Source organism: Onychomys torridus, chromosome 9 (assembly GCF_903995425.1).
Source record: "Onychomys torridus chromosome 9, mOncTor1.1, whole genome shotgun sequence".
NCBI classification, from domain to species: domain Eukaryota; kingdom Metazoa; phylum Chordata; class Mammalia; order Rodentia; family Cricetidae; genus Onychomys; species Onychomys torridus.
This window is the reverse complement of record NC_050451.1, coordinates 21596932-21615412: the sequence shown is the minus strand read 5'-3', so window position 1 is coordinate 21615412 and position 18481 is coordinate 21596932. Positions and strand designations below refer to the sequence as shown.

At 41.5% G+C, this 18481-nt stretch overlaps 1 protein-coding gene across 10 annotated transcripts in view; it reads left to right on the top strand.

The window, feature by feature from the left end:
• Nucleotides 1–18481, top strand: part of Atxn7 (ataxin 7) — a 144581-nt gene that overhangs the window by 112690 nt on the left and 13410 nt on the right. For all 10 annotated transcript variants that reach the window (XM_036199931.1, XM_036199924.1, XM_036199929.1 and 7 more), the window contains 4 exons: nt 13626–13878; nt 15884–16143; nt 16590–16672; nt 17640–17887. In XM_036199931.1, coding sequence (XP_036055824.1) covers nt 13626–13878; nt 15884–16143; nt 16590–16672; nt 17640–17887 — 844 coding nt within the window. The remainder of the gene's footprint in view (nt 1–13625; nt 13879–15883; nt 16144–16589; nt 16673–17639; nt 17888–18481) is intronic.

Below are 18481 nucleotides of genomic sequence, written 5' to 3'. Positions count from 1 at the left end.
CTTTGAGTTTCTCTTTATTTAATTTGATGGTGGCTGTTGGCTTGCTGTAAATTGCCTTTATTATGTTTAGGAATGTTCCTTGTATTCCTGATCTCTCTAAGACCTTTATCATGAAGGGGTGTTGCATTTTGTCAAATGCCTTTTCTGCATCTAGTGAGATGATCTTGTGGTTTCTTTCTTTGAGTTTGTTTATATGGTGTATTACATTAACAGACTTTCATATGTTGAACCATCCTTGCATTCCTGGGATGAAACCTACTTGATCGTGGTGGATAATTTTTTTTTAGTATTCTTGGATTAAGTTTGCCAATATTTTTTTTTTGAGTATTTTTGCATTAATGTTCATGAGGGAGATTGGTCTGTAATATTCTCTCTCTCTCTCTCTCTCTCTCTCTCTCTCTCTCTCTCTCTCTCTTGTTGCGTCTTTGTATGGTTTGGGTATTAGGGTAATTGTAGACTCATAAAAAGAGTTGGGTAATGTTCCTTCTGTTTCTATGGTGTGGAACAATTTGAAGAGTACTGAAATTAGTTCTTTGAAATTCTGGTAGAATTCTGCTCTGAAACCATCTGGTCCTGGGCTTTTTTGGTTGGGAGACTTTTGATGACTGTTTCTATTTCTTTAGGGGTTATTGATCTATTTAAATGGTTTCTCTGACCTTGATTTAACTTTGGTCTGTGGTATCTATCCAGAAAATTGTCCATTTCTTCCAGATTTTCCAGTTTTGTGGAGTACAGGATTTTGAAGTATGACATGATGATTCTCTGGATTTCATCGTTGTCTGTTGTTATGTCCCCCTTTTCATTTCTGATTTTGTTAATTTGGGTGCTGTCTCTTTGCCTTTTGGTTAAATTTGGCTAGGGGTTTGTCTATCTTGTTGATTTTTTTTTTTCAAAGAACCAACTCTTTGTTTCATTGACTTTTTTTTCTCTTGGTTTCTATTTCGTTGATTTCAGCCCTCAATTTGATTATTTCCTGGCATCTGTTTCTCCTGGGTGAGTTTGTTTCTTTTTGTTCTAGAGCTTTCAGTTGTGCTGTTAATTCATTGGTATGAGATTTCTCCATCTTCTTTATGTTGCATTCAGGGCCATGAATTTTCCTCTTAGTACTGCTTTCATAGTGTCCCATAAGTTTAGATATGTTGTACTTTCATTTTCATTGAATTCTAGGAAATCTTTAATTTCTTTCTTTATTTCTTCCTTGACCCATTGACGTTTCAGGTGGGCATTATTCAGTTTCCATGAAATTGTAGGCTATCTATAATTTTTGTTGTTGTTGAAGTCTAACTTTAAGGCATGGTGGTCTGATAAGATACAGGAGGTTATTCCAATGTTTTTGTATCTGTTGAGATTTGTTTTGTGTCCAAGCATGTGGTCAATTTTTGAGAAGGTTCCATGGGGTGCTGGGAAGAAGGTATATTCTTTTGTGTTAGGATAGAATGTTCTGTGTAGATATCTGTTAATCCATTTGAGTCATAACATCTGTTAGGTCCTTTATTTCTTTGTTGAGTTTCAGTCTGGAAGATCTGTCTTTTGGTGAGAGTGGTGTGTTGAAATCTTCCACTGCACTGATGTGCATTTTAAGCTTTAGTAGTGTTTCTTTTATGAATGTGGGTGCTTTAGTATTTGGGGCATAAATGTTCAGACTTCATCTTGGTGGATATTTCCTGTGATAAATATGTAATGTCCATCCTGATCTCTTTCGACTGATTTTAGTTTGAAGTCTATTTTATTAGATAGATATTAAGATAGCTACACCAGCTTGCTTCTTAGGTCCATTTGCTTGGAAAGCCTTTTCCCAGCCCTTTATTCTGAGGTAGTGTCTGTCTTTGAAGTTAAGGTATGTTTCTTTGTATGCAGCAGGATAGATCCTGTTTTCTTATCCATTCTGTTAGTCTGTGTCTTTTTTGTAGGTGAGTTGAGACCATTGATATTGATATTAGTGACCAGTGATTGTTAGTTCCTGCTTTTTTTGTGGTAGTATTGTGTTTTCCTTCTTTGGTCTTTGTTGGTGCCAGAGTTTTCATGGGTGTGTTTAGCTTCTTTAGGTTGGATTTTTCCTTCTAGTGCTTTCTGTAGGGCTGGATTTGTGGACAGGTATTGTTTAAATCTGGTTTTATCATGGAATATTTTGTTTACTCCATCTATGGTGAGTGAGAGTTTTGCTGGGTATAATAGTCTGGGTTGGCATCCATGGTCTCTTAGTGTCTGCATAACATTTTTCCAGGACCTTCTAGCTTTCATAGTCTCTATTGAGAAGTCTGGTGTTATTCTGATGGGTTTGCCTTTATATGTTACTTGGTCTTTTTCCTTTGTGGCTCTTAATATTTTTTCTTTGTTCTGTGTGTTTAGTGTTTTAATTATTAATGTGGTGAGGGGACTTTTTTTTTTTTTTTGGATCCAACCTATTCGGTGTTCTTTAAGCTTGTTGTATCTTCATAGGTATTTCTTTAGGTTAGGAAAGTTTTCTTCTATAATTTTGTTGAATATATTTTCTGTGCCTTTGAGTTGGTGTTCTTCTTTTATCCCTATTATTCTTAGGTTTGGTCTTTTCATGGTGTCCCAAATTTCTTGGACGTTTTGTGTTACAACTTTTTTTTGTCTTCAGTGGTTCTTGTTTTGTTTTTGTTTTTGTTTTTGTTTTCTTAGTGTTTTCTTTGACTAACGAATCTATTTTCTCTATTGTGTCTTTAGTGTCAGATTCTCTGTTCCATCTCTTGCATTCGGAGGTTATGCTTGCTTCTGTATGTAGTTCCTGTTCTTTTAATCAGGATTTCTTTTTCCAGCATTCCCTCAGTTTGTGTTTTCTTTATTGTCTCAATTTCAATTATCAAATCTTGAATTGTTTCCTTCATCTGTTTAATTACTTTTTCTTGGCTTTCTTTGATTTCTTCCAATTTTTTTGTTTTGTTTTTTCTTCCATTTCTTTTTTGTTAAGGATTTATTTATTTGTTTGTTTGTTTGTTTATTATTTTTTGTGTACACAGAAGAGGGTGCCAGATCTCATTGCAGATGGTTGTGAGCCACCATGTGGTTGCTGGGAATTGAACTCAGGACCTCTGGAAGAACAGTCGGTGCTCTTAACCTCTGAGCCATCTATACAGCCCTTCTTCCATTTCTTTAAGGGAATTTTTTATTTCCTCTTTAATGGAGTTTTTTATTTCCTCTTTAAGGGCCTCTATCATCTCCTTAAAGTCATTTTTAGGGTTGATTTCTTCTGCCTCTTCTGCCTTGGTATGTTCAGGTCTTACAGGTGTAGATCACTAGGTTGTGATGGTGTCATATATGTCTTTCTGTTGTTGCCTGTATTTTTGCACTGGTGTCTATTCTACTCTTCCTCTGGTCGGTGTAGGCGGTGTCTGTGTCTGAAGGTGCCTCTCTTGTTCTAATTGTTAGTCTTGGTCCACTAGGAGTTCTTGGCTAAACCCGTGCTGTTGGGCTCTGTTTCTTCGGAATCAGCTTAGTCCAATCAGTGTTAGTGGGTTCTGTCTCAGGGAGCAGTTGTTCCCAGTTGGTGCAGGGTGTGCTTATGGTTTCAGTGGTTGTTGGGTTCATAGGGGTTGATTGTTGTTGTTGTTTTGGTGTGGGAGCAGGGAAAGGTAGCTGTCTGGTCTGTGGGACTCCGATGGGTAGGGCCTAGGGACTAGAGACCTGATCTGCCGGTCTGGAGATGGGGGCTTACCTGTTCCCAGTTGGTGCAGGGTAGGCTTATGATTCTGGTGATCTGGTTTTGGTGGCTGGGCGGCACCTTCTTTTGTGTTGTCAGGTCATGTTTTGCTCACTCGTCAACTCCTCAGCTGATTGTGTCTCCTCAGACTGCAGACTGTAGGATTCCGAATCCTCTCCCAAATGGATCTCAGCTGAGCAGGTTGTTTAGTAGGGTAATCTCACCAACACTTCCAAGTTGTTGGGTATTGCAGGATCGGCAGCTGGGCCCTGGGTTGGCCTCAGACTGAGTGTTCGTATCCATTCTGGTTACGGAGATGGCTCCTTCCCCGGGTGCTGGGGTTAAAGGCGTTCCTGTTCCAAGTTCTTACTATCCTTGTTTTCAATAACTCAATATGTAATATCTCAGTTTCTGGTCTTATTACGACCGCGTCTCTGTCACCACTCAGCCTGCCGCTGCCGCAGTTCTGCCTACCTCTGCTGCTTCTCTGTCGGCCTCTGCAGCCACTCCGCCTGCCTCTGCCAGTGTACTTTACATATTTATGTGTGACTAGTTCAGCCATGTGTAGCTTTCTACACCCACCCCCTATTTCTTCTTTTAAAATATTTTTAATTTTTTAGAGTTTCATGCATGCATATAATTATTTTGGTCATATTCACCCTAATTTCTCCTGGTAATGCTTCTCAGATCCACTTCCCCATTTCTTCCCAACTTTGTGTTCAATTCCTTTTTATAATGGCCCACTAATTCCAATTTGTGCTGTACTTATCCTGGTATGGGACCATCCAGTGGCACTTTGATGGAGGACTTACCAGGGACCACACCCTTAGGAAGACCTGGCTCTTCCTCCTCCAGAAGCCATCAGCTGTCAGTAGTAATGACTCAGATCCTGCACCTCCCCCTCCCACTCCTGCTAGAATGCTAGCTGGCTTGGTCTTGTGCATATCTTGTGCAGGCAATCACAGCTGATTCTTGTCATATCCATGTGACACTGTTTTGGTCTGTTCCTCCCAAGCTCTGTGTCTGATAGTCTCTCCACCTTCCTCAGCCTGGATGGTCCATGAGCCTTGAAGATAAGAGATATGATATAGATGTTCTATTATGGCCAGCATTCTATAGACACTTATTCTCTACAGTTTTCTCAGCTGTCTGTGAGTGAGTGTCTTTGATGAGGCCTGAGAGCTAAATTAGTTTTTTTAGCATAGATGTAGAGACCCACAGAGGTTTCCCAGTGAGAATTTACTAAGGGTCCCAGAATCTGAGCTTGCTTTACCCAGCAGGGTTGCATAAGAAGATGATTTGTCCACAGGCGTGGTTACCAGGTGTTTGCAAGGGTCTACACTCAGCTGTGTGGTGTGCTTTGATCTAGCAAGGGGGAGTTTCCCCCTCCACCCCCACCCTTTGGCATTGTTATAAAAATCCCTTTTGAAGGGGCCATTGGGTTTTGATCCAGGTCCTCCCGAAGCTGCCCTGTGTTTCTGTCTTTCTCCTCTTTGCTGTCTTTCTAAAAGTTTCTTATCCCCCTCTCCTCCTCAGAGGAATCCTTTTAAAATGTGGGAGCTGGCCTCCCACACATAGAGATGCTGATTTAGAGAGCACTTTGGTACAATGTCCACTTATCAAAATAAAAGTAGTAGATCCTTCTCCCCTAACCCTCTGAGCTCCCCAACCGTAGGTTCTTACCCCAGACTTAAAGAATCAGGTATGCATTTCCTCCTGTGGCGCTGGCCTTAAACCCAGTTGGAGGGTGATTGGTTACCCGCTATACCTTACTGTGCTGTAAGCTGTCATTCTGTAGCTGATGAGAATCATAGCTGGATAAGACTGTTGATGACAAGTTTATCCCAGAAGGCTGCATAGCAACATCCAGATCTATGACTCCTCTTTAGTACCAAAACAATTTTTCCATGTCCTGTAGTGAAAGTATGTGGTGTCTCCGGCAATGGGTTTTACCATTGAGTTCTGGTGAACAACCAAGAGCAATGACAATAGTGTATTATTGTTTGGGGGAGGTAGTGTTCTAGACACCTCTGACCAAAAGCTTACCACCTCATATATATTACATATACAGCAAATGCAAAAATTTTTGTGGCCAAATTATTCCATAGTCTATTAATGGCTTTGGAAGACATTTACATTCTCAAAACAAGCAATATGCTCAAAATGATTCTATTTAGGTGGATGGGCCATTTTATCTAATCATTTGATCTTAAGAGAAAGTACATTGCACTTGCTAGCTAGCAATCTTATTTTAAAAAGTAGAAAGATGAAATTGTAAATCAAGCTGGGCGGTGGTGGTGCACGCCTGTAATCCCAGCACTCGGGAGGCAGAGGCAGGTGGATCTCTGTGAGTTCGAGGCCAGCCTGGTCTACCAAGTGAGTTCCAGGAAAGGCCCAAAGCTACAGAAAAACCCTGTCTCAAGAAAGAAAGAAAGAAAAAGAAATTGTAAGTCAAGAATACATTAAACATACCTAATATGAGCGTTTTAGTTTAGAAATGGTGCGCATTAAGAATTCAAGCACTGTGTTCCTGAGTGGATATCACTATAGCACCATAATGAAATTGTAAAGAAGAAGAAATAAAAAAAATATAAAAAAGGTAAGTTGACTCAAGTTGACCTGAATTGTATACATTTGCTATGAGACACCTGTTTGGAAATCTGATATTCAGCATATGAAAAAATCTCACAATTCTAGTGGGGTTTTCTCAGTGTGTTCATTAAACAGGTGGACAAGCATCTTGTCTTTGTGTGCTCTGTAGTTAGTGTCAGCTGTCAAGTTGATAGACCTGGTACATTACTTGACTCTTGCTATGATAAAACACTGTGACCAAGGGCAACCTAAGAAAGAGTTTATTTTGAGCTGAGTGTGATGGCACACACCTTTAATTCCATCACTTAAGAGGCAGAGGCAGGTGGAACTATTTGAGTTTGAGGTCAGCCTGGTCTACAGAGTGAGTTCCAGAACACCCAAGGCTACACAGAGAAACCCTGTCTTGAAACACAAAAGCAAGCAGAGAGCTTATTTTCACTTCTGGTTGGTTCCGAATGGCTAAGAGTCCATGAGAGTGGGGTGGAGGTGTGGCATCTGGGGCAGTAGCTAAGAGCTCACATCTTGAACACCAAGCACTAAGCAAAACTGCCAGCAGGGGGTAAGGCCTAAGCTCCCAGATACCCCCACCACCATACTTCCTTCACGCCAGGACACACCGCCCTCAAACAGCACCACCGACTGGGACCAAGTACTCAGGTACCCGGATGAGCTGATGCCTCTCTTTCAACTACCACACTTGGGAAGAGGGAGCATTCTTAGATGATGAATTGGCTTCCATTTGATTAGCCTGTGGGCATTTTCTTGATTGCTGGTTGATATAGGGGGCCCAGCCCACTCTGAGCAGGGTCAACCTTGGGCAAATAAACCTGGGCTTTAGGAAAGTTGGCTGAGCAAGCCAAAAAAAGCAAGAAAGTAATAAGCAGTGTTCTTCCTCCATGGTCTCTGTTTTAGTTTCTACCTCCAGGGTCCTGTCTTGAATTTTTGTGTAGCTTCCCTTGAGAGTCTGTAATCTGTAGACCAAGAGAACTCTTCCTTTCTTCACCACATTGTTTTCGGTCAGTCTTTTATTCCAGCAACAGAAAGCAAATGTAGACTGCCACAGGCAGCTGTTTTAATGTCACGTATGACCAGCTCATTCAAAGTATTGCTTCAAGGACATATTGCTTTGGGAAGTAGCTGTCAGCTGAGAGTCATTCTACTGGAGCCCATTTGGAAATGTGAGGGTGGGAAGAGTTAAGTTGTCCACAGCAGATAGGCACTGCTGTGATTAAAAGCATGCTAAGTGTCCTGAAACACTTAGATACAGTCATCGTAAGATGCCAGCAATAACCTCAGAATAGTTTGTTACAGCGGAAGGAGAAAGTGGCAAAACTGAAATTAACTTACACAAAAATGTTGATTTTACAAATACACAACAGAACAGCCTTGAGAGATGACTTGGTGGTTGAGAGCACTTTTGTTGCTCTTGCAGAGGACCCAGGTTCATAACTCCAGTTCCAGAGAATCTGGTGCCCTCTTCTGACTTCTACTGGTACTGGGCATGCATGTGACACACATACACACCTGTGGGCAGAAAACTCAGACATAAATCTAAATCCACAACAACAAAACTTGTATTTTATGTGGCTTTGGTAAGAATAAAAAATTGCTTTTCATAGTAGTTTGGAAAACATTAAAGACTTGCAGTAGCAGTGAGCCCTATTTCATAAACCCTATATATAGTGCCATATGGCATATATCCTTAGCCTGTGCAGATTTTAACTCATTTAGCCATGGTTAATGGTTTTTGAAGCATTAGCCTAGTCTCACACAGGCTCTCAGACTAGGCTGCACATATCGTCACACAGGGAAGCTTGTGGAAGTCTGAGTGCCCTGGACATGCTTCAAACCAGATACATCACAATCTGAGATGGAGCAGGTGTCTTTTTAACTGCTGTTTAATTTTTTTAAATTAACTTTTTAAAGTAGCATACAAAGAAGTTGATTCATTTTGATATTTTCATACTTACATCATTATACTTTGGGGGGGTTGTCCCCTCTCACCCCATCTCTCCCCATAAAACTTCATGGCACCATGTTGTTTCTCCTTCTTCCCTGAAGTACTCTTCCCCTTGTTTTCATGATACATTCCATTACCTCTCTTGTTTCTTCTTCCTCATTCCTGTAGATTTCTTGCCCTCTCATGGTCCTTTCTACTTTGCGTGTGTGTGTGTGTGTGTGTGTGTGTGTGTGTGTGTGTGTGTGCGCGCGCGCGCATTTTGAATCTACACTCTACCAATGAGAGGAAACACAGTGCTCCATCCATTTACTACAAACAACACAATTTTAATTTTCATAGTTGAACAAAATTGCACTGTGTGTATGTACTGCATTTTCATTGTCCATTAATCAGTACTAGTTTTATGTCTTGACTGTTGTGAATAGTTAAATAATAAACATAGATGTGTAGGCAGCATTTTCCCGTCCTAGCAGCTGCTTCCAAATTACCACACAAAAGCTTATATTAATTGTAAATGCTCAGCCAATAGCTCAGGCTTGTTACTAGCTAACTCTTATACTTAAATTATCTCATTTCTTTTCTGTGCTTTGCCATGTGGATTGGTACCTTTTCTCAGTATACCATGCCCATCTGCCTCTACCCCTCTTCATCCCAGTATTCCCCAGTTTGATTGTCCCACCTAACTTTATTCTGCCTTGCCATAGGCCAGTCAGCTTCTTTATTAACCAATGAGAGTAATATTCACAGTGTGCAGAGGACTGTGGTATGCTGACTTAGAACCCTTCATGCATATACCCTGGGGTGGTCATAGCAGAGTCATGTGGTAATTTTATTTTCCTGATTTCCATAGTGACTCCCACAGTTTATACTCTCCGTGTGTAAGATTCCTTTTCTCCCATGTCCTTGTCAGCATTTGTTGTCTTTTCGTTTTATTTGCTTGAGTTAAAATCTCATGTATCCCAGGCTGGACTTGATCAACCTCTCCAGTGCTAGGATTATAGGTGTTCTCCACTACACCCCTTTCTTGAGATTCTGGGCTTCCAATGCATGGTAGGCTTTGAGCTACATCTCCTTTGTTTTCTTGTCAGCCATTCAGACTAGGGTGAAAAACTGAAGCTTAAAGCATTATAAATTGCATTTCCTTGAGGGCCCAAGATGTTGAGTGCTTTCCCAAGTATTTATCTACTAGTTGTATTTCATCATTGGAGAACCGTGTGTGCAGTCCTTGGTCTTCATTGTTTATTGAATGATGATCTACTTCCATCGGTATCTAAATTTTGAAGTTCTTCATACATTTCTAGATGTGAATCCTCTCTAAAATGTGATTGGCAAGTATTTCCTATTGTCTAGATAATCTCTTTACGTTACCCCAGTGTTCTACAGAAGTATTTAAGTCTTAGGCAATTCTATTACCAGTACTCTGTTGCATCCTTCCTGTGGGAATCCCTGTCAGAAAGTCCTTACCTATACCTTGCAATGTTTTACCTACATTCTCTTGTAGCAGCTTTCAAGAGTTTAAAATCTTACATTTAAGGTCTTGGATCCATTTTGAATTGATTTTTGTAAGAGGTAAGAGCTGTGGTCTGGTTTCATTGTTTCACATGTGTCTATGGAGTTTTCAAGCCGTTATTTTCCCAATGGATGTTTTCAAAGGTTAGGTGGCTGTGGCTATGTGGTCATATTTCTGTATCCTCTTTTCTTTCTCATTGATCTGTATGTTTGTCTGTGCCAGTGCCATGCTAGTTTTGTTCCTGTAGCTCTGTTGTTAAACTTGAGTTCAGGTGTTGTGGTGATACCTCCAACATTGCTTTCTGCATTGGACTCCTCTGTGGGATCATTTGTGCTTCTGTACGAATTTTAAGATTTTTTTTTCCCTAGTCCTGTGACATACCACACTTGTATTAAACATGGTGGATTCCCCCCTTTTACTACTTTCTTTCCATCAACTCTAATAAAATTTATTTTTTTCCTGTTTCATTCTTGAGATTGCCCTTTTGTATTGTACAGTATTTGTTTAATTGTACAGTATTCTTTTCAGTTATCTGTTGCATTGTTAACTTGCTAGCCATGAGTTGCTTTAGCTTGTCTTGAAGTACATGTATTTCTCCCTCAGTTTCAAAGTTTAGCTGTATAGCAAATTTAATTGGTAGTACTCTTTTTCAAATTTGGAAATATATTGCATAAGGGGCAAGAGAGTTGGCTCAGAAGTTGGGTGCTCTTGCTGGTCTTCTAGAGGCCAAATATTACCCCAGCACCCGTGTTGGGTAGTTCACAACCACCTGTCACTCTGCGGACATCTGCACACACATGGCATACACATCCAAATATAAGCAAAAAAATCTTTGAAAAAGAAGCCTCTTGCCCCCTGCAGAGAGTTTGGGAGAGGGGGATATTGTTTCGGTATATTTGCCTTTGTTGGCATTTTCCCCTTCGTGCTGGTTGTTTGTTTGTTTGCTTGCTTTTGTGATTTTTAACATCTTGTATAATATTTTGTGGGAGAATTTATTCTATGATCATGTCTATTTAGGCTCTAAATACTTTTGTGTTTGGAAGTCGATGTCTTTGTCTTTCATTCCTGTAGTACTTTCATGGGTTCTTAGGGGCGATCTCTTTTTATGTCCAGATGCTTTAGATGTGTGGTCAGCTCATCCTAGTTGATGTCTGGTTTTTTTCTTTATCATTTAAATGCCATCTTTCTTTCCTGGTCAAGTTCGTAGTGATGCTTTCCACTGTATTTTTCATTTCCAGCATTTCTATAGTCTTCTTTCAGTTGCAGTACCCCAATTACCTTTTCTTCTCTGAAAATGTCATTTTATTGACATTTTCTTCTTCATTTTCTTAATACACTTTTACAACATGCAACATTGTGCCCATTTTAGTATTTGTTAACTTCAGTAGTTGATTGGTAGCAATCCTTTAGAGGAGTTTTGTTGATTTGCTTTTCTCTGTGTGTGTGTGTGTGTGTGTGTGTGTGTGTGTGTGTGTGTCTGTGTGTCTGTGTGTCTGTGTGTTTATGTTGTGAATTGCAGGTTTCTTGGTTTGGATAGCCATTATTCATAGATCTTCATCATAGCCTATTCTTGAGGGCTCTCCCTTCTCAGTAACAGTCAGAGAGGAGGAAAAAAAAAATCAAACCAACTTAACACAGCAGCACCTTTTTTATCTTCACATCATTCAGCTCTTGATCTTTCGGTGTCCACCTCTCCAAGTCTGGCTTATAGGTACAGCCACCATTCTCAGATTCATGAGAGTTTTGAAAGCTCTTTGAATTGTTCTGGTATAGCCAAGGTTGAGAACCCCTGGACGACTGTAGTCTTATCCAAAGAAAAGCTGTACTACTCTTAATAATGTTAACTGAAGACCTATTTTGTGGGTAAGAGGCAGGGCTCCTGGAAATGCATGCTATCTCAGGCAGGTGGCAAAACTATTAAGTGTATCTTTACACTTGTTGCTGAAAAATGCTGAAGCTTGGGTACATGCTCAGAGCATTTTGGAATAACAGAAGAGAAGAGCTAAATTTGACTGGTCTCTGACATTTTAAAAATTAAATAGATTTGCAGTGCGAGGAGTTGACCTTAGAACCTGAGCCATGGCTGCAACTAAACTGCATTTCCTTGTTTTTAATATGTGTATATGCTCATTCGCATCTGTCAGTCTGTCTGAGTCTGTATGTGGTGGGGCATTGTGCAGTTAGAACTGGTCTAGTCCAGCTGGCTTTCTACCTTCCTCACTCAGTCTTCTGTGTAGGGACCAAACACCACCATTCCAAGCTAAGAAAATGAAATTTAGAACAAACAGCCTAGGTACAAAGAGGAGAAAGTACTAAACTGAGTTTACATTCCTCCTTGCACACGCAAGTTTCATGGGGCGGGAATGGGGGTAAGGGCAGTTGGCTCTCGGTTTAGCCTCTTCACTCATTTGTAGCCTCGATGGCATTGATGTGGAGAATTTGCAGTTTTCTGTTGTTAACATCATTTGTCTTGATGTGAACCTGGCCCTAAAATACTTGATAAAAACTATAGAACTAGCCAGGCGGTGGTGGCACACACCTTTAATCCCAGCACTTGGAAGGCAGAGGCAGACAGATCCTGTGTTCAAGGTAGAGAGAAACCCTGCCTCAAATAAAGAAAAAAAAAGACTACAGAGCCACTAGCCCTTTAGAAGCCATAGGATTACTGAGACGAGAAGATTTGGAAATTAGCTGTTTAAATGGTGCTTGTAGTCACTGATTCCAACACAATGTTTTAAGTATCTGTACGGCTTTTCCATATTGTGATATTAATGGTTAGCATATCTTGTAAAAATCCTTAAATTAAGACACCGTGGTTTTAAATTGTGGGTTAAAAGCTGCTACTAAATAAACCACCACCACGGGGTCCTCAAACAGCATTATCAAATGACTGACTGTTTTCTTATGGTAGCATTTTCAGCAGCTCTTGATTTACAGTAGTCTCCATCTACTCTGAGAACAGCTTATATTCAAGTAGGTAGATTTATTCTCAGTTACACCTTTGTAGACTCTACTTACTCATAAATTACTTCTTGGTTTCAAAAGAAGAAAAAGAAACAGGCCTGGCTCTTATGATATTTTTGCCTTTAGTCTTTGGCATCTTAGTGGTGTGAAGCAGAGTTATGCCATCTGTAGTCGAGATTATTTTTAAAAAGGTGGGAGGAGTTTGAAAAGATTGACTGGAAAAGTTTAACAGATTCTTAGGGAGCGATAAGATGGTCCTAGAAACATTCTTGTTTGGTGTCATAGGTTGCTTGGTGGGTTAGTTTTTTTAGTTTTTCTGAGAATCAGAGGTATTGTGAGTGCTAGAAAGGATAAAGGCACACCAGTCAGTGTCAGTTAAGACAGAGCTTTGCAGATGCGCAGATAGTTTCCTATCAGTGTAAATTGCTGTGCCTGAGACCCACAATGCGTTTTGCTCATGTTTAGAATGATAGTTCAATTTCCGAATGGGTTAACATGGTAAGCCTTTTATGTTAATATACATTGTAAACAGAGGGACTGTCCTAAGCAGGCTGTAGGGCCTGCATAAGAAGAACTTTCTTCAAACTACTGGTTTTGCAGGGTGGTGGTGGTAGGTACCCTCCCAGCACTCGGGAGGCAGAGGCCAGGAATCTCTGAGTTCAAGACCAGCCTGGTCTGCAGAGTGTGTTCCAGGACAGCCAGGGCTACAGAGAAACCCTGTCTTTAGGTGGGAAAAAAGAAAGAAACTGTCTTGAAAAACAAAACAAAACAAAAACCTTTGCTGGATTTTGCATGCTTTACTTTGACTTTTGTTTTGATATAAATGTGTTGATTTCAAAGAATTGGCTCAGCTCTCCATTTGAGGCTTACCTGAAACATGCTCTTTCTTTCTTTCTTTTTTTTTTTTTTCTCTTTGTCTTTGGTTTCTGTTTCAGAAAGAAGACATAGCTCATCTAGCAAGCCTTCCTTGACTGTTCCTCACACTTCAGTATTTTCCCTCTTCCCTTCTCTGTCCAAAAGCAAAGGCAGCAGTGCCAGTGGAAACAGCCGGTCTTCCAGTGGAGGGGTCCTTTGCACATCCTCGTCAAGCTCCAAGTTACTCAAATTGCCCAAAGAGAAACTGCAGCTCAGGGGGAACATCAGGCCCATGCATCCCATGCAACAGACTAAAGTCCCCCATGGTAGAGTGTAAGTATGGCTTGGCTGCTAGGATGAATCCTGTGTAGGTGCCATTCAGGGGTTCCTGTGAGTCATTGTAAAGAGTTCCCTTGGGGGAGGAGGGGGCAAGGACACTGTTAACTGTTTTTTTGTTTCTCTACCTTGTGTTGGAAGCTATTCAAGTTAGTTATCACAATAATAATACGGCTGGTAATATTTATTGGTCTTTTCCTGTGTGAGTTGTATTTGTGATGTCATATATTGACTATAATGTCCCCATGGAATTATGTATTGTTATCTCTTTTTTCACATGGGAAAAGGAAGCACAGGTTGAGATGCTCTATGTTAGAAGGCTTTTAAGTCATATAGGTCTGGGTTCAAATCCTGCTTCTATTCCTTCCTGGTGGAAGTGAGTCTCTGGTGTCAGCCACTACAGGGTTGGAGGTATTTAGGATCTGCCAAGCACTTGACTTTGGTGCATTAGAGACAGCAAATGAGTGGCCACTGACATTGCTGCTGCCTGTGGTGCCTGTGGTAGAGGTAAGAAAAAGTGAAGTGCCTCCCAGTGGTCTTAAACAAGAGTTTCCTACAGGCTTGGGTTCAGAGTTGGGTGCAATGAGGAGGAAAGACTGGAAGTAGTTCTCACTTGCCTGCTGTGGCTTTGACCAGCTTCTGAGTGCATCTGGGCCTGGGGGCTTCCTTGAGGCCACTTGAAAGAGCAGCAGTGTACACTGGCAGAAACATCTTGCTATGTCATATCTCTCAGACTGGTGGCAAGTAGCCTTTCCTTGGCCTGCTTTCCTTTGGGAGGGTATGCCATACATTCATTCCCAATATCTAATAACCTTGGTTATCTCCGAAAACAGTCCATTACCTGCTGTTACTCAAGAATCTTGCCAGCTGAGAGAGGTCAGAACAGTTTGCAATAGCTTTGTTGCTGCCAGGCTACTCCACGTACAGCTCTTCACCACTGTTTATCCTTGTGGCTGAGCCCCTGGCCTCAACTCATCGAGAACGAGCATGGGAAACTTGGCTTTCACTTCTATAGCTGTCTGAAAGCCAAAGAAAATAGCAGGGAAGCGTTTAAGTCACTTGCCAGCTTACCGGCTATTAGAGCCCAGACTCCACCAGAGTTTGCCTATACTTACCAAACCTCCATTGTCATGTGAAGGCTTAGAAGGGAGACCATGTGAACAAACTATTAGGGTTTTGTTGACACCATTTTTACCAAGCAACAAAGTGACAGTGTCACTTAGATCGTAAGAGAAATTGTTGTTAGTGGCATGGCTTCCTGTTCACCCACCAGTTGCCAGATGTGTCTATCCTAAGCTCACGTCCGGGGACTGGGGAACCCGAATGGTAGCACCGTGTGCTGATTCTGCATTCTTCCTTGTTGGCAGAAGCAGTTGCTTCAGACTTGAGTGACATGTACTCAATGACGTTTGTTTTAATAATGCCCTTCGTTAAAGTGATAGTTCTTGTGAAGTATTCTCTTAGATTCTGTGGTGTCATCTTGGTCCTTTCTAGAACGCTGCATTCATGTTGTGCCTGCAGCATCTGCATTGACCAGCAGGTTCACTGAAGGCTGCAGTGCACAGTTGATTCAGAATCTGCACTGACTAGCAGGTTCACTGAAGGGCTACAGTGCAGTTGATCCTGTTCTCCCCCAAGTGCATGCCATGCGTTCTGATGGGCTGAATTCCCACTAATCGGTAAATGAACACTTGTTAAACCAAAACAAGAAAGAAAAACAAAACAAAAAAAAAAAGAAACTGCATTGACTCTTAAGTCTGAGTTCCCCATTGGTTGGTCCATGGGAAAATGTTTCTGAAAGGATAAAAACAGGTCATTTTTATCCACTGGGCTTTTTGTCAAAAGAGCTGTGAACTTCACCATTCACCTTTCTTAGAGGTTCATACAAGATGTACAAGGGCATTCCCAGACCTATGCATACTCAGGTGGAGCTAGGCTCTGCTTCCATCCCTTTGGAGTGAACGGGACACTGTTGATTATGTTCTCACTTCCCCTGCAACAGCATGACGCCCTCTGTGAAGGTGGAAAAGACACATCCGAAGATGGATGGCACACTACTGAAATCCACAGTGGGGCCAGCCTGTCCTGCTCCTGTGAGCTCTGCAGTCAAGCCTGGCCTTAACTGCCCCTCAATACCAAAGCCAGCCTTGCCTTCACCTGGACAGATTCTGAATGGCAAAGGGCTTCCTGCTGCGCCCACTCTGGAGAAGAAATCTGAAGACGGTTCTAATAACAGGAAGTTTTTAAATAAGAGACTATCAGGTAACGTTACAGTTCTCTTAAGCTGTATAGAGAAAGTTGGGTGTGCACAGACTGTAAATGAAAGGCCTTCTTAAGGCTGGTCAACTTGAGCCACGGGGAGAGATTCCTTTGGGGTGGGCCCATCTTTACTCTTAGTTTTAAAGAGCATGCTTGCTTGTGTATGCACACACTTGTGTGCTGTAATGAAAATTTGTTCAAGATTTTTCTGAATATATATATTTTATGCAAAATAAGTAAATGTTTTATCAGGCATCTGGTAGTAGTTGTAGCCTTTCAGTGGAGATAGTAATGTCATTGCAGTGCTCAGACCTCATCTGCAGTATATTCATTAATAACATGGCACTTACCACAGCTTTAGTTTGTCTGTCTTGAGAGTTCCTCTTATTTGAACAATGAAGGGTGTGTTTGGTACACTTAGTGCAGTAACGTTTGTGTGCTCCTGGCAGAAAGAGAGTTTGATCCTGACATCCACTGTGGGGTCATTGATCTGGATACCAAGAAGCCCTGCACCAGGTCTTTGACTTGCAAGGTAGGTGCTTTCTGCAGCTGAGGTCAGGGCTGGGGTGTACAGGGCTGTTAGTACCGTACCTTTCCCACGGCTCTCTCACCCGTAGAGAGCCAGTGTTCTCTGGCTCCCTGGGTTGTATTAATTACTTGTGACAAAAAAAAAAAAATCCTCAATTTTGTAACAAAATGCTATGTGAGTTGCCATGGCTCATACCTGTGTGAGAGGCTTTGCTTTTATTTTTCTTAAACTTTTCATTTATTTTGTATACATTTTTGTGTATGAGCACCACAGCTCACACTTGGAGGACCGAGTGCATTTGATAATGTGATGTTTTCTTGTAAGATGTGATCAAGAGTTGGCTTAGATTAGTGACCTTTTTAAAGCCAGAACTGCCACATTGTCTGTGTGCCTATCTCCTGTCTCTGAAATACTGACTGGACCCATGAGAGCCGGATGCCATTGTGTGTCTGTGGTGGTTACTGTGCTCTGTCTCTTCTTGTTCACAGCTCTTTGCCTTTCTACCTTCAGGTCTTCTCTTTCTCTCAAGTCTTTCTTGGCTGCCCCAGACTGTCTTTACAATTCTATGAGGCCCTCTCTCCATTCCTTATTTTGTTAGAGAAAAGCAGTCGTGGTTAATTTTTGTCCTCAGTTACTCAAAAAATACTTTACATTTAATGAAGTTCCCAAGAGCCTATGAGTTGCTTTAATGGCACAAACCAGGAGTACCTGTCCTGGTAACACAGGGAGTGCTTGCTCCTCTCTTCGGGAGTCATAGCATGCCCAAGTTTGTACGGTTAGAAGCTAGAGTGTGTGATTTGAGCTTCTCTGAAAAGATTTCCGTTTATAAATGTGGAGACACCTCATCTTTGAAAGCTATAGCATGCTGTTTACGGGGATATGCTTGGCTATGCAGCATATTAAACTCTTATTGAAATTTCTTGGTTTCTGTGTTTGTTGTGTTGTTTTTGTTTGCGTGTGTCTGTCATAGACACATTCCTTAACCCAGCGGAGAGCTGTTCAGGGCAGAAGAAAACGATTTGATGTGTTACTGGCCGAGCACAAAAACAAAACCAGGGAAAAGGAATTGATTCGCCATCCAGACTCTCAGCAACCACCACATCCTCTCAGGGACCCGCATCCCATCCCTCCTCGGACGCCACAGGAGCCACACCTTTCTTCAGAATCAAAGCCTTTCGTAGCTAGTAAACCGAAACCTCATACCCCTAGTCTTCCAAGGTAAGCCAAGCCTTCAGGGAAAGTCTGTCTAGACACCCTGTGTCCTGTGGACCCCTCCATCTCCTGCACAGCTGTGCCGTCAGAAGTCTGTACCACTGTCACAGTGGGAGGTGGCATTTTTTTAAGATTGAGTTTTACTAAATAAAAACTGTTGAAGCCTTCAATAAATTTTGACAAGGGCTCCTAGGTGTAAATGCAAACACTAGTGTAAAGTTAGAAGTACCTGCCCTGCGGTGGTCCTATGCCTGATTTCTCTTGACACTGTTAAGCAGAGCTGAGACCGGGTCTTGCCTTCAGGTTCCTAGTAGGAATGTTTCAGGTGGCTTTGGCCATTTATTTCTTGGGTTTATTTGCAAACTAAAGTAGCAAGAAATCTGTTGACAAGCGTTTAGCTTTAACATCTGTTTATCAACATGGATTTTCATTCACTTATTTGGGACTTTGTCTTCAGCATAAAGTAGACATTTTAGCAGCCTAGAAAGCAGTGGGTCAGGGCTGGAGAGATGGCTCAGAGGTTAAGAGCACCAACTGCTCTTCCAGAGGTCCTGAGTTCAATTCCCAGCGGTCACATGGTGGCTCACAACCATCTGTAAT